Raw genomic sequence first — 15,815 nt, 5'->3', positions numbered from 1 at the left:
GATAGGAGGAAATTGTGAAATTGGTTGATTCTGATTGGGTAATATTTAATTTTATTTGTTTAAAATGTGATTCAAAAATTAATTCATTTGATAAAACTATTCGATTTCAATTATTGTTTGTATCAAGATAGAAGAGAAGTAAATTTTGTACTTTTTTGATATGTGAATTCGGATATTCATTTCCGATCTACAAGATGTCTGCCTCCATTCAAAAATAAAAAATGTCAACATTTGCACTTCGAGGTCTAAAAAGATCCTTTCTCTCCAGATCTTTATCATTTACTCAGTACAGATTAATTAGAAATACAATTAAAGACATTTTGAAATGTAAACAAAGTGATGTAACAGTCAATGCAACGGTAATTTAACTTAGGCAGAAACTTACAAGAGGTTTCGGTCATAAAGACTAAAGCCAGTTCGGCCTTGGTGGATTCGTCCTAGGTTGTTTCGGCCATGTAATAGAAATCATTTTGGTCAGACTTTTTATTTCATAATGCATTATTGCATTGTAAAAGAGATTTGTGTTGTGCATTTTTGTTATTTATGTACTTGTCATATGTTTTTGTATCAATATCCTTGAGCTCGAGACATTAAGTTAAATACACATTATCGCTATTTGTCCGCCATTACTGGATATCACACAGGTTCTCGTGAAATTTTGACGTCATAAAACAAAACAAAACATCTGACGCCACAATTGAAAAGTGATTGTTGTATGCGTCAAAAGGTCGAGCGGCCGAGTAGGGAAATAGCGATAAGGTGTATACAGTCTTAACTTTTTATGTATAATCCTAAAATTTGAAAACTGCATTTTATTTAAGCATGTTAAGAAAAAAATTACATTTTTTGCACAAACCAAGTGCTAATCTGAAATTAATCAAAAAATCATGAAAATCTAAACAATTTCAGCACATGAAACACCAACCTAAAACTCTTATGTAGTAATTTTTAGTACTGAAAAGTATTAAATAACTTGTTTATGATTCAAGCTACATGTATCACCAGAACCACAAATTTAGAAAATATTCATTTCTGAATTTTATAGTCATTTCCTGTCCGTGTACTGATCCAATTTTTATTTCATACAAAAAAATACGTTTTTTTGGCATACTAAAATCGCAAAGTAGTCAGAAACAGTAAAAAATTGTAGTAAGCCTTGACAAAAAAAACTAGATACCTAAAATCAATCTACATGACATGCTTTTTAAATTTTAGTAAACACCGGAATAAAAACTCTACAGTATAAAACGTAATCAGTGAAAATTGTTATTACAATGTAGTACGAAAACACATTACACAATGATAATAAGAATCAGGCACTACTTGTGAAAGTGGATGAAATCTGTATGGATTCTTATTTTTAAGTCAAACATATTCTAAAATACCATAACGCTGCTGATTTTGGTTCTATTGTTAGGAATTTTAGTTGTAACGTTAATTAAGCCAGTCAGAGACATAACTCTAAAGGGTCATTACAGAAAATAACTTGTGTGTGTTATTACAGATACTTTCATGAGTTGTCTACTCTTTATTCCTTATTTTTTCTAAATCTGTAATAACATATGTTTGTTATTTGTAAAATTATTTCATTTATAGTGGGCTCTAGGGAACTCTTGAGGTTTTGTGCAGAAGCTAAATTTTGCACAGCCTTGGTAACTGATTTTTTTATTAGTACATTTTTGATTTACCCCTTTCCTCCATAATGACGCCTTTTGACGCCACCCCCCTTACTCCATAATGACGCCTTTTGACACCTGTGTAGTACCTCAGTTGAAACACTTTGACTACAAAGTGTCTGCAGTTGACTTAATAAAGTTTGTATCCAATATGAAAAGGAATATCATAGGAATATCTGACTTAAATTTATTTGATGTAATAGTTGTTTTTCACAATGCCTTAATACCTCAAAGCATAAGTTCAGCATTTTATCAAAAAAATCCTATGCGAATCAAGTATGCAAAAAAAAGAATTCAATGGAGGAAAGGGTTAGCCTTGTCTCATTAATTTACTATGGTAAATCAAAAATGTACTAATAAAAAAATCAGTTACCAAGGCTGTGCAAAATTTAGAAGAGATAAGCTATAGCTGTGATAACAAGGCTTAGTTCTTAAAAGAATGTAACTTATATATATATATATATATTATATAAGACACTTGGGAATTAACGAGAAAATTGTGCAGAACCTCATTACATGCTCTGGTCATTATTTCTTACAACATGTAAAATAAACTAGAGTACATTGTAATTTAGCATGATGTATGCCTGAGCAAATGCTTTGAAGTGATACAGAGAAGCTATGATAACACCCTTTTAGTTATTACAGGCAAATTTTTTTCTGTAATAACATACATTTATTGTAGGTGAACTAGACAAAATGTCAAATTATGAGCTGTTATAGATAAGTCTATGATCGGGTTGTTGTGTCTTTGACACATTCCCCATTTCCATTCTCAATTTTATAGAGACAATAGAACTTTTATCATGTTTATACATTTTAACTTTAAGTCATTATAAGTAATGATTTATATTGTCCCTTTGAAACATGTAACATACGTATGTTATCACAGTTCTTCGATTTTTTTGGTCCACAATAACAAATGTAAGTAATTCTCATTTTTTTGTCATTTCCCAGGTCCTGCTAGACCTCATTTCTGGTTTTCACAACACAATAATTTGACTTTCATGTGTCACTCTTACAAAAAATCAACAATCCCGCTTCACACTTAGACCCAAATAAGACCCACCAGATAGAAATCTACCTTATGCAATTTTCAAATGAATATGAATACATATTCTAACTTATATCAGGTTGAAAAAAATCTGTGGAAAGACTGTAACTATGGTAACTGTGTGAAAATACAATTGTTATAAGAACCATATATTCTTCTTTATTTCGTATTTGAATGTTCTAAAATAACCAAAGTCGTAAACAATTAAATGTATATGATTACATGAAGTCAATTTCTATTTGACACTGCTCACATAACAGAAGCATTTTCTTTTCATGTATATTACTAGAAAACTTCAGAACTTTTATTATTTTATGGTAAATAATAAAATATGTACATGTACTTCACAATAATAGAAATGATCGAATGGAATGAACATTTTTTTTGTAGGGTTGGGTGAAGACATTACAAGTCCACAAGAATGTAACTTTCATCAAAGTTAATGATGGTTCATCGTTGTCATCGCTACAAGTTATAATACCTCCAGAACTCAATAACGAGTAAGTTATCATCATTGTCATCACTACAAGTTATAATACCTCCAGAACTCAATAACGAGTAAGTTATCATCGTTGTCATCACTACAAGTTATAATACCTCCAGAACTCAATAACGAGTAAGTTATCATCGTTGTCATCACTACAAGTTATAATACCTCCAGAGCTCAATAACAAGTAAGTTATCATCATTGTCATCACTACAAGTTATAATACCTCCAGAACTCAATAACGAGTAGGTTATCATCATTGTCATCACTACAAGTTATAATACCTCCAGAACTCAATAACGAGTAAGTTATCATCATTGTCATCACTACAAGTTATAATACCTCCAGAACTCAATAACGAGTAGGTTATCATCATTGTCATCACTACAAGTTATAATACCTCCAGAACTCAATAACGAGTAGGTTATCATCATTGTCATCACTACAAGTTATAATACCTCCAGAACTCAATAACGAGTAAGTTATCATCGTTGTCATCACTACAAGTTATAATACCTCCAGAACTCAATAACGAGTAAGTTATCATCATTGTCATCACTACAAGTTATAATACCTCCAGAACTCAATAATGAGTAAGTTATCATCATTGTCATCACTACAAGTTATAATACCTCCAGAGCTCAATAACAAGTAATTTACCTTCAAAGATGAGAAATTCTTAAATGAAGGCTTTGTTCTTAAATTGTACAAAACTTGTATAATTTTAATAAAAGTCGAGGCAACTTTATGCTACAATCATTTTGACAATGAAACAAACTTTTTCACTTAAAGGGGCACTAGCTGTCAAATTCATGGTCACCAATTTGACTCAAATTCTCACATTTGATTAATAACAATGTAAAACATTTATCCAATCTATCAAACGTTTAAAATAAACAGTTTACGGAGCATGGGGTAGATGATATGTAGGTTCGTTTCGTGTGTATTAAAATCCAGATGCCATCTAATTAACTATCGATTTGACCTCAGATGACCATATAAGCGATGTAAACACAAATAAAGATATGTATAGGTTAAACCAGCACGTGCAATTGGATTTTTATAGGTCTGTTTGATTTGAATTTATAGATTAAAAATATAAGTTTCTTATTGTTTTTAACCGTATAAGAATGATTTATGTGGATCGAATTAGTAATAAAATGATTTACCGTAGTTTCACTTTCATTGTTGACATTTTGTTTCTTTAAATAACCAGTTCACGTACAATGCATGCGTTGTCAGTCTCTAGCTAGGGGGTTAAATTGAGTTCACATGAATATCGGTTAGAATGATGATGACGTATTCACTTGCAAGTGAATCCGTCAAAAATTATGTATAATCGCTTATTTCAACAAAATAAAAGCAAATTGATTGCTAAAAGCAAATTATTATTTCATTATTCCAATTCAATTAATGATTAATCTAAAAAAAATCATACTTTATTTTTGTATATATATCGTAGCTAGTGCTCCTTTAAGACTAGAAAACTTATGTATGTATTTTCAGTGAAATAACATTTGGTAGCAGTGTGTCAGTAGAAGGGAAGATGATAGAAAGTCCAGGACAGGGACAAGATTATGAACTGTTAGCAGAAAAAATATCTGTGTGTGGAACATGTAATCCTGAGGTTTGTTAAGAGTTGTCTCCCATTGTCCATTTTTTATTTATCTTAAAAACCATTCATAATTTAACACTAAAACATTTTTTTGTATTTTTATGTTGAAATTCAAAGTAAATCACATCTGAAAAAAATTATGGCAGATATATTTTCAATTTGTATACAAAATAGTCAGGTTCTGCAACACACAATCATCATGATCATATGCTTTTTGAATCCAAACTCACAGTTACTGATATAGACCATATATGTCTTGATAGTGAAATACAATGTACATATACAATAATGAAACACACACAGACTAGATAGACCAGTTTACCTATCTAGGTCATGTGACATTTTTCTGAAAAGAAAGAAAAATATGTTAAAAAAAAATAGAAGGAAAACAAATTACCGGTATTATGTCATGTATGTAAACATGGTAAATATTTGTATTTTTTAGCATTTCAGGATTTCTACCGATGGTAGTTCTATACTTACATGTACATGCTTAGACAATAAATAGTGATTTTTCCACAATGTCACAAATTATATTTTTAATGACATGCCAGTTGTATTTCTAGTATGTGTGTTCTATTGATCTGTATGCCTTTTTCATATCATCTATTCTTGCAGGAGTTTCCATTTCAGTCCAGAAGTAAGATACCAGTTGAGTATGTTAGAGACTATTTACATTTGAGACCCAGAACAAACTTCTTCAGCAGTCTCCTTAGACTGAGAAATGCTACAACAAATGCCATTCATAAATACTTTCAGGTACCAGTATTTCTATTCAGTAGAGTTATTTTTAGTTGAAATAGAATCACACTGTTTATGCTGTTGCCAGATTGAATAAAAGAGTTTACCAATTTTAAAATTTGTCAAGTACTTTGGATGGGTGGGAAAAGTGGGAAAACATTTAGACAGCAGCCCAACAACACAATACCAGTAATCAAAATAGTAACAAGACATCTATTTCTACAGGCCTTCACATCTTGATCATATATCCTTCATTCTAAAACTAACTTTTGGTGTTTATTTCCCCTACACATTCATCAGTTTTTCTATGGTATTGTTTCTTTTCAATGATAGATAAACACAGGATGATGATGAGAAACACAATTATTATTATTGGACAAAATTTGCTGAATTTTTACACCTTTTTTTTTCTCAGGACAATGATTTCCTATTTATACACACACCAATACTGACATCTAATGATTGTGAAGGTGGTGGAGAAGTCTTCAGTGTGGAGGTAATTTTATCATTTACCGTATTTCGCAATTTGATGATGGTTCCTTTTTAAATGCAGGTAAATGATGATTTTTTTTACATTCACTTAAAATGTGTAAAGGTCATGGAGATTATCAGAACAGTTGCTTTAAAAACAAATATTTTGAAACACATTTAGGAAAGTTGGTTGTCATTTCTTATGTTTACGATATGTTGCAAAACTTGTTTCCCAATCCACTATAAATAAATATTTTTAAACTAAACTAATAAACGATATAGGAAAAGAATGTAAAAACTAGATCACATGTACCTGCAAGACTTTTTCTATGTTTATTCGAAAGATTTTTTTTTTGTTGCAATTAATGTGGTACCTAACACTACAGGGAGATAACTCTGTAAAATCAGCTCAACGTTTTAATTACGTTGTGTTGTTAACGGAATATTAAGCTTCTCAATGATCAAAACTATTGTTTGTCAAACAGCTATATAACCAGAGTAATTTTTCTGATAAATTGGTTGGTTCAAATATTTTGAAATTTTTATATTTTTGTCAAAGGGTCAAAGTAAATACTTTTTAAAAATTTATGAAAATTAAACAAGCCACATTGATTTTAGTGAAAGGTGTTGGGTACCACCTTAATTGCATTATATGTTTCAGCTGCCTGCTATCATAACCTCTCTCCACAATCTCTGATTTAAACTCATGTCTTGTGTTATCTATACTTTACTTACATGTATAAGGATCTCACCAGATGCAGAACTAGGACGTTTAAAAATTTAGGGGGTATATTACACTTGTGACGAATTAAATGCATTAAATTATTGATTTACTTCATAAGGAGGAGGCCAACTCTGATGACATTGCTCCCTTCTTCTATTGGTTTGATAAAATATTACATCAACCAATGAATTGATTGCCTCTAAACTTTTAAAGATGTACATCATTACCACAGAACCTTAGTACTACAAAAAATCTATAAAAAGGAAAGTTGAATGGAGAATTGACAGATCTTGAAAGAAAAATTTGGACTTATGAACTGTACTTTAATCAGATTGTAATCATTAGTATTTTAAAAAAAAAGTATTCTTCCTACAACATTTACAATAATAGAAGAGAGAAGCTTTCAGGTTGATCCGGCCCCACGTCTATCCGCTCCAAGTCGATCCGTCCCATGTCCATCCAGCCCCATAAAGTTATTTCATATTTTTTATGGGGCTGGATCGACTTGGGCCAAATCGACTTTGGGCCGGATTGACTTGGGTCGGATTGGTTTGGGGCTGTATACCAGAGAGAAGTGTATAATTTTTGTCAGAATCACATAAAAGATGAACGGTAACTGTGGTATGATAAACTTAACTAAAAATGTATTTTTATGATTAAAAAAAGGCCTAAATTACATTAGTTACAGATATTGACGGTAAGCATCAACAAATTAGGTTAAACACAATAAGTATCAATTTTAGAATGTTTTATTTCAGCCACAGAATAAAGATCTCATACCTGAACTTTCAGACAGTGAAGAAGAAAACAAGACACCAAAGTTATTCTTCAGAAATCCTGCTAATTTAACAGTGTCAGGACAACTTCACCTAGAAACTATAACAGGGTAGGTAAGTTTACTTTTTATATCAAATTTTATTGATGCTAATTTTAATTTTCCTATCAAAAGTACAGATTTTTTCTTTTTCTATTTGTAAATGCTAAATAATAGCAGTGTAATATATATTCTACAAGTTATTAAATTCATCAATATTCATGCAATAACCCTATTCATCTAGCTTGAAAAAATATGTAATTTTAACACTTTTTTTCATTGATAAGGTAGATAATTTGGAGCTTTAATTGCAATAACTAGTGCAATATGAAGTAATATTGCTCTCAAACTTTTCATTTCATTCTGCTGGATATTTTATGTTGCTATACAATGATAATGAATTCAGTGTTCTCCCCAGAAATTTTGGATAGCATCACATTTCGCATAAAAAAATAAAGTTATTTTTTTTTCAATGTCATTTGTTGCGTTGTGGTGATGCTTTATTTCCTTTAAGTTATACAATGTACATGTATGTGTTATTGTTTATTACAAAATGTATTATATTCTTTGTATGCTATAGGCCCTCATTTGGTAAATAAAATATTTTATTCCATCATTTTGTATCATGTGTTTATATTGTTGAATTCCAATTTGTATTTTTAGTGCAATATCAAGATGTTACAACTTTGGTCCAACATTTCGTGCTGACATGTCAGTAGATAGAACCCACTTGGCAGAGTTTTACATGGTAGAGGCTGAAATGGCATTTACACAATCATTAGAAGATGTTCTTGAGGTAAATATTTGTGTTATTTTAACTAATGTTCTGCTATTTCAGTCACAAAGAGATGTAAATATAGAAGCGATATTTAATTAAGAATCTTCTAACAGATTTAGATTCTCAAATTTTACTATGGACACATTCTTGTTTACTTTGTTGACTAAAGACTGGATTAGACTGTTTCATCTTTTGTCATTTTGTATCATTTTCAAACCACTAAAGATGTGTTTTACATTTTAATGTAACACCAGGCCTTGAAGGCATAAAACTTTGCTCAGTGCTCGGAGCACAAAAATCATGCTCGAAACATGAAATCCAGCAATTTGATTGGTTGATTTTCGAGTCTGAGTACAAAAATCATGCTCGAAAGTTTTATGACCGTGAGGCCAGTTATAATACTTATTTATAATGTCATGAATGTTAAGCCATGTTAAATCAAAGATTTAAACAATGATATTATCTGTTGTGCGCTAAGTATACAGAATTTAGGAGTAAGAGCAAATCCTTGTCATTTCATTGTCAGAATAATGTTTCCATGAAGGCTGACATGTCTTCATACATAATATTACCATGTGAACTAGTCCATTTAGAAATAATGAATCAGCTTGTCAGTCTAAATACAATGCAGAATTATTCTCATAACATGTATCATCCTGAATATATACATTTGGTTGCCTCTGGACACTTTTAAACACCAAGTCTGAAATGAGATGAATTTTATTTGAAGAAATATAAAGATCTGAAAGAATGAATACAACATTGAACATCATGAACATATCTTTTGTTTTTTCTTGGTTATTTTAACAGGTGATAGAAAGTCTAGTAAAGTTTACCATCAAAGAATTACAGACTAATTGTGATGATGATTTACAGTTCTATTATAAATATGTAGCTCCTAAAGATCAACAAGTAAGTCAGAATTAATGTTGTTTATATTTATCTCGTTTAGGATAAATGTTGAAGAATGTGAGACAAAGCAAATGGATGTTAATCTTGGGATATTTTTAAGATTAGGTCCATTCTTATATACTATAAGCAATATGTCAATTGTATTCAATTATTATAAAGTGGCATGGTTCATCTGACCTTGACATCATATCCATGGACTATTAATAATGTTGAGTTTATTATGTGCTATACTAGTAAAAAAATCTCCATTTTATAAAGATATTTTGAATGAAATTCAGTCAAAATAAGGCCAGAGATTTCTTTCTAAATGTCCAAGTTTTAAAATAAACTAATGATTTGGCCATTAATGTATGTAACAGCGGTTATTGAAAATAAATGAGGAATAAGATGTTTGTGGGATAAATTGTCCCTGCATCTATAACGGCCACACAGATAAAGGATAGATATAGCAGTCACAATTATCTGTGATTTAAAAAGGGTTATTGCAACAATCACAATTTGATCATTTTTCTTCTTCTGATTAGAAAATATTGAGTTATCTCCCTTTGCATAAAATCATTTTCAGTTGAACACACACCATTTGTTTAAAAGTACATCAAACTGTCAGATTAAAAAATGTATATTCAATTTGCAGGATTACAATAAAATGCCAAAAATGTGAACCTTTTGGGAATTTATACATTAAAAAAGGCAATTTGTTAAGTGATTTGTAGCATTAAATTTATTACATTTATGTTTCACATTTTGATATTGGTGTCATTTATATTTCAGAAAACAGTTCAAACAGCTCTAGATAAGGCTTTTACAAGGTACTTTTAATCTTAAGATATGTGTTAGATGATAGCTGAACATGTTAAAGAACCATTGTATAATAAACTATGTAAAAATTCATTAGGTTGCTCTCTGTAGGATAGAATGTATAACCCTGCACACAATATGTCTATATTTTCCAGCAATATTCAAAATTCTTTGCCAGTCTTTCTTTTCAACACTCATTCTTTAACAGACAACTACCAATAAGTTAAAAAAGTGAAAAAAAACCCACTTCTGATTAATTATGATCATTTCCATATTACAATTATTTTGTGCCCAAATAGCAGCATTTTTTGTTGCAAAATAAAGTGTTGAACAAATAACATCAAGCTTAAAAATCAGTGTCAATCAAGTATTTGTACAGAATTAGTTTCCTTTTGAAATATAATTTAAATGATGAAAATTGCATTGTTAGCTCTCTTACACCTCATTTTTGTCAGATTTTTAGCTCACCTGGGCCGAAGGGCCAAGTGAGCTTATGCCATCACTTGGCGTCCGTCGTCATCGAAATACTTCCAAACTTTAACTGAATGTTCCTTAGGGTATCTAGTTTATAAATTGTATCCGAAGTTTTGATCTATCAACAAACATGGCCGCCATTGCTAAAAATAGAACATGGGGGTAAAATGCAGTTCTTGGCTTATATCTTAAAAACGAAAGCATTTAGAGCAAATCTAACGGGGTAAAAATGTTCATTAGTTCAAGATCTATCAGCCCTAAAATTTTCAGATCAATCAAACAACCCATTGTTGGGTTGCTGTCATTTAATTGATAATTTTAAGGAAATTTTGCAGTTTTTGGTCATTATCTTGAATATTATTATAGATAAAGATAAACTGTAAACAGCAAAAAATGATCAGCAAAGTAAGATCTACAAAAAAGTCAACATGACCAAAATTGTCAATTGACCCCTTAAGTGGTTATTGTCCTTTAATGACAATTTTTCACAATTTGTTCATCATATTTGCTAACTTTTAAAAATCTTCTCCTCTAAAACTACTCAACCAAATTCAACCAAACTTCAACTGAATGATCAGTAGGGTGTATAAAAGAAAAGTTTGTGTTTTATTTTCTATTTCGTTAAAAAACATTGGCCGTCATGGCTAAAAATAGAACACAGGGTAAAATGCAGTTTTTGGCTTATATTTCAAAAACTCCAGCATTTAGAGCAAATAAGACAAGAAGTTACAGTATTTATTAGGTCAAGGTCTACCTGTCCTGAAATTTTCAGCCGAATTGGGTAACTGGTTTTTCAGGTATAATGCCCCTGAATTGATGATTTTAAAGAAATTTTGCAGTGTTTGGTTATTATCTTTAATATTTTACAGAATACCATATACAGATGCAGTAAAGATTCTTGAAAAGAAGAACAAAAAGTTTGAATTTAAAATAAGAGTAAGTTTTTTCTCTTTGCTTGAAACAGATATGTTTTTTTAAATTGCATTTATTTACAGATTTTTCAATTGCAAGATTTTTTTTATATATATAGCAAATATGTTTTTAGAATTAAAAATTGTGTTTTATATTGTATAACAAATTTTTGTTTTAATGTTTGGTCGTAAATTTACTGCTTTGCAGTAAGTCCCATGATTAGGTTTCAATACATTACAAGCTTTTACAATTATAAAGAAACAATCATATGACAATACTTGTTTTTATGAGGAGAAAAATATGAAAATGAATTGATCTTATTTTCAGTGGGGAGAAGATTTAAAGAGGGAACATGAGAGATATCTGGTGAAATATAACAACAATATACCAGTTTTTGTAACAGACTTTCCTGCCGCTATAAAACCATTCTATGCCAGGGATAACGATGATACACAAACAGTTAGTAAACTTGTATACCTTATAGTCAGGGTTACTACTAGTACAAGTGATTTTTTATCTACTTGGAGAAGTAAATATTAACATGATTAATAAACTTGTATATAGCAAATCTGTCATAAATAAATATTCTTATAAGGTTTGAATAATCTCCCCATTATTTCCTAAAAATATGTACTCAGAGTATTTGTTTTTTTGACAATCCCCAAATTCTCAAGTTTTGGGATGTATAAACATGCTTTAAACAATTATCTTTGGTGAGCTCATAATTTTTTATTAAAGTTCAATGTTTCATCTCATTAATGCAACTAAGAAACAAATTGAGCAAAGATCTTAAGTAATTATGCAATGCCTTAAAAAATTGTGCCTTGGTGGCTTGTAAATAGCAGTGTTTTCGAGAAAACAAATACATAAGATTGTCATCATGGTCATTGTTCATGAAATTACATTTAATTGATAAGTAGAGACATCTGCAAAGGACAGACAATTAAACACTCTATTCAAGCAAAGAAGTCCTGAGAAATTCAAGAAAGAAAGATTGTATAACCTTTTTACTTGTATAAGTAAAAAACAAATCTGAATGTCTAAAGGATATAACATAATCGTTAAGATAAATTACCTATACAAGTAAATAAAATACACTAGTATAAGTATCTTACAACTTTCGTAATTAAGTCTATACATATTTAATTCTTTTAGTAAATACAAATAACCTGTACAAGTGGGACCCCTGACTGACATACTGTGAATTCATTATTATTATTGTTAACAGTGAAACACAAATGTATATGTTCAATTACTTGTTTTCTATAGGCTTCTATGCAGACTTTACTGAAACCAAGAAATAAAATATGCACAAAAATACATGTATCCTCTATCCACAAAATTAATACTAGCAAATGTGCTAAAATTATTATCTCCCCTTATTTTATACAGGTATCCTCTGTAGATCTATTGGTACCTGAAGTAGGAGAGCTAGTAGGAGGGACAATGAGGGAGGAGAGATATGATGTACTTAGAAATAAACTGCAACAACATGAACTTCTGGAGAACTTGAATTGGTTAGAATTTTCTTAATACTTGCCTCAAAATTTTCAACTATCACAAACTTAAAAGAGGACTGCCAGGTAAAAGTATGGTCGTCTTGGTCTTTCCCTTGCTGGCAGTAATACCCTTGCCAAAGTGCAGCATTCATTTCACTGTGGGAAGTGTAAATTCTCAGCAACAGATTGTCAGAATAGGGACATTTGTTTGATATAATGCCTAGTTTAGAGAGAGAACCAGGCTCCTTGCATATCAAAGGAATCCTTGCAACAACTCGTTGAAATTTCTATAGGATGCCTGTTACAAACAAAAATTCTGACCTATCTGAAGTGCAATTGTTTTGCATTAGCCATCTTTCTTGCACTTCATTCCAGTCATAACCTAACTATTGTCATTAAATAAAAGTTGAAACTGCTTGTAAATAATTCTAGAAAACTTCACCAGTGTTGAAATAAATTAAATCACACAAAAAATACTTATAAACTTATGTACCGGTATGTTTACAAACTGGAGTTTGAATAGCATGTTGAAAAATATAATATAGTTAGTTATAGTTAAGTTTTGCTCTTGATGGTCAATGAAATTTTCGTTGGGTTATGTCCCTTGACAAAGAAGGAGAAAATGTATTTTCAAAAATATAGGCTATGTTTTTAATATTTAGAAAATTGTCATTTTCTAAATTTGAACAGCATAACTTTATCATGTTTATTCAGCATTGCCTGATTTTTGCAAAAATCAATCACACATTTTTGTCGAGTGTTCAACAATTACAATAATTTATGCATAATTTCTGAATTTACAGTAACAGATGTTATACCAATCAGAAATAATAAATTATGCTGTGCTTATAATATTTTATACACATTATAATTTACAGGTATTTGGATCTGCGGAAATTTGGCAGTGTTCCACATGGAGGATTTGGGTTAGGTTTTGAGAGATTACTACAATTTATACTAGGCATTAACAATATACGTGACACTATACCATTTCCTAGATCTTCAAAACATTGTAAACTTTGATGCAGTATTATTTATTAAATGTAAATTGTTTTTTTATGATGTTTGTCTTGTAAAACATGGCCATGTCTATTAAATGGTGTGTGTATATATATATATATATATATATATAAGAAGATGTGGACCAGTATGAGTGCCAATGAGACAACTCTCAATCCAAGTCACAATTTGTAAGAGTAAATCATTATAGGTCAAAGTATGGTCTTCAACACAAAGCTTTGGCTCACACCAAACAGCAGTTTGTTTCCTTGTAGGAAGTAACTTGGTATAAATACATAGCTAATTATCTGATCCATTGTGCTAATAAGATAGAATGGCTGTCCCATTTTAACACACACATGAAGTTTTAATTTTATCCATACTCAGTATTATGTCACATATTTTAATAAAAGCAGTTCTCCAGATTTTGTTTTAACATGGAACAGTATAGTGAGTATATTTGCATAAAGGCCAGATTAAGCTGGTGATGCATTGAAAAAACTGATAGATTAGAACCTGTCTAAACTGTAAGATCTTTTATATAAAAAAATTGTAAGGGTTCCGCGAACCCAGTGTCTCGCCTATTTTTGCTGTAAATCGCAGGCTCAACAACAATGAGGAAAGAAATCAATAAAATTATTCCTCTTGTTACTATTTTATGATTGTAAGAAAATCTAAGTTCATTTAAAAGTAAATTACAGAAAAAAACGGAGTAATCTTTTTACAAACTTTACTTCTGGATACAATCTTATGATCATAAATAAGCTTCTGTCCAAGTTTGGTACAAACCCAGGATAGTTTAAGAAAGTTATTAAAATTTTTAAAACTTTAACCACAGAGTGAATGTAATGGTTCCCCGCAGAAAAACTAAGTTCATTTAAAAGTAAAATATGGAAAAAATGGATTTATTTATTTACAAAATTTACTTCTGTATACTATTTTATGATCATAAACAAGCTTCTGTCCAAGTTTGGTACAAACCCAGGATAGTTGGAGAAAGTTATTAAAATTCTAAAAACTTTAACCACAGAGTGAATGTTTTGTTTCCCCACAGAAAAAACTAAGTCCATTTATAGTAAAATACGGAAAAAATGGAATTTTATTTTTACAAAATTTACTTCTGGATACTATCTTATGATCATAAACAAGCTTCTGTCAAAGTTTGTTAGAAACCAAGAATAGTTTAAGAAAGTTATTAAAATTTCAAAAACTTTAACCACAGAGTGAATATTTGTTGACGCCGACGCCGACGGAATGTAGGATCGCTTAGTCTCGCTTTTTCGACTAAAGTCGAAGGCTCGACAAAAAGAACATGTGGTATGTTTGTCAAAAAGGCAACTCTTCACAAGAGACCACATGACACAGAAATTAACAACTTTAGGTCACAGTATGGCCTTCAGCAATGAGCAAAGCCCATACCACACAGTCAGTTATAAAAGGCCCCAAAATGATAAAAGAAAAGATGGGGTATGTTTGTCAAAAAGGCAACTCTTCACAAGAGACAAAATGATACAGAAATTAACAACTATAGGTCACTGTATGGCCTTCAACACTGAGAAAAAAACACCATTTGTTCTATACATGAAAAAGCTTTGTTTTGACATTTGTTTGTGATGGAGAAATATTGAGTGCATGTAAAAATCAGGTTACAGTATCATGAATGTAAATTTTATCTCACACAATTTACGAAATTTACTTGCAACAAGAGCAGGAGGAACTGCACATAAACATTGAAAAAATTAAATGTATGACTTTGATACTTTTGATACATAGCAAATTAAATTTCTGGAAATCAGGAGGAAATGTGTAGAACGCTCATAGGAATTGTGAAAATATTTTTAAGCTTTGACTTCAAATATAA

At 30.5% G+C, this 15,815-nt stretch overlaps 1 protein-coding gene across 5 annotated transcripts; it reads left to right on the top strand.

Annotated features, from left to right (window-relative positions):
• Position 1: 1 nt before the first annotated feature.
• On the top strand, positions 2-14,008 carry LOC134697106 (asparaginyl-tRNA synthetase-like). Of its 5 annotated transcripts, none has more exons than XM_063559148.1 (13): positions 2-38; positions 3,121-3,230; positions 4,724-4,844; positions 5,451-5,591; positions 5,989-6,069; positions 7,527-7,654; positions 8,246-8,378; positions 9,171-9,272; positions 10,044-10,081; positions 11,414-11,480; positions 11,784-11,915; positions 12,849-12,973; positions 13,834-14,008. In XM_063559148.1, exons 3-13 carry the CDS (start codon positions 4,764-4,766, stop codon positions 13,976-13,978), a joined length of 1,173 nt encoding a protein of 390 aa, XP_063415218.1. In that variant the 5' UTR covers positions 2-38; positions 3,121-3,230; positions 4,724-4,763; the 3' UTR covers positions 13,979-14,008. The 5 variants fall into 5 exon arrangements, with proteins under 5 accessions (XP_063415218.1, XP_063415215.1, XP_063415220.1 ...); XM_063559145.1 differs by lacking the exon at positions 2-38 and adding an exon at positions 194-359; XM_063559150.1 differs by lacking the exons at positions 2-38; positions 3,121-3,230 and adding an exon at positions 3,651-3,694.
• The last annotated feature ends 1,807 nt before the right edge of the window (positions 14,009-15,815 follow it).

This window comes from Mytilus trossulus, chromosome 14 (genome assembly GCF_036588685.1).
Source record: "Mytilus trossulus isolate FHL-02 chromosome 14, PNRI_Mtr1.1.1.hap1, whole genome shotgun sequence".
NCBI lineage: Eukaryota > Metazoa > Mollusca > Bivalvia > Mytilida > Mytilidae > Mytilus > Mytilus trossulus.
This window is presented reverse-complemented; position numbering and strand designations above follow the sequence as displayed.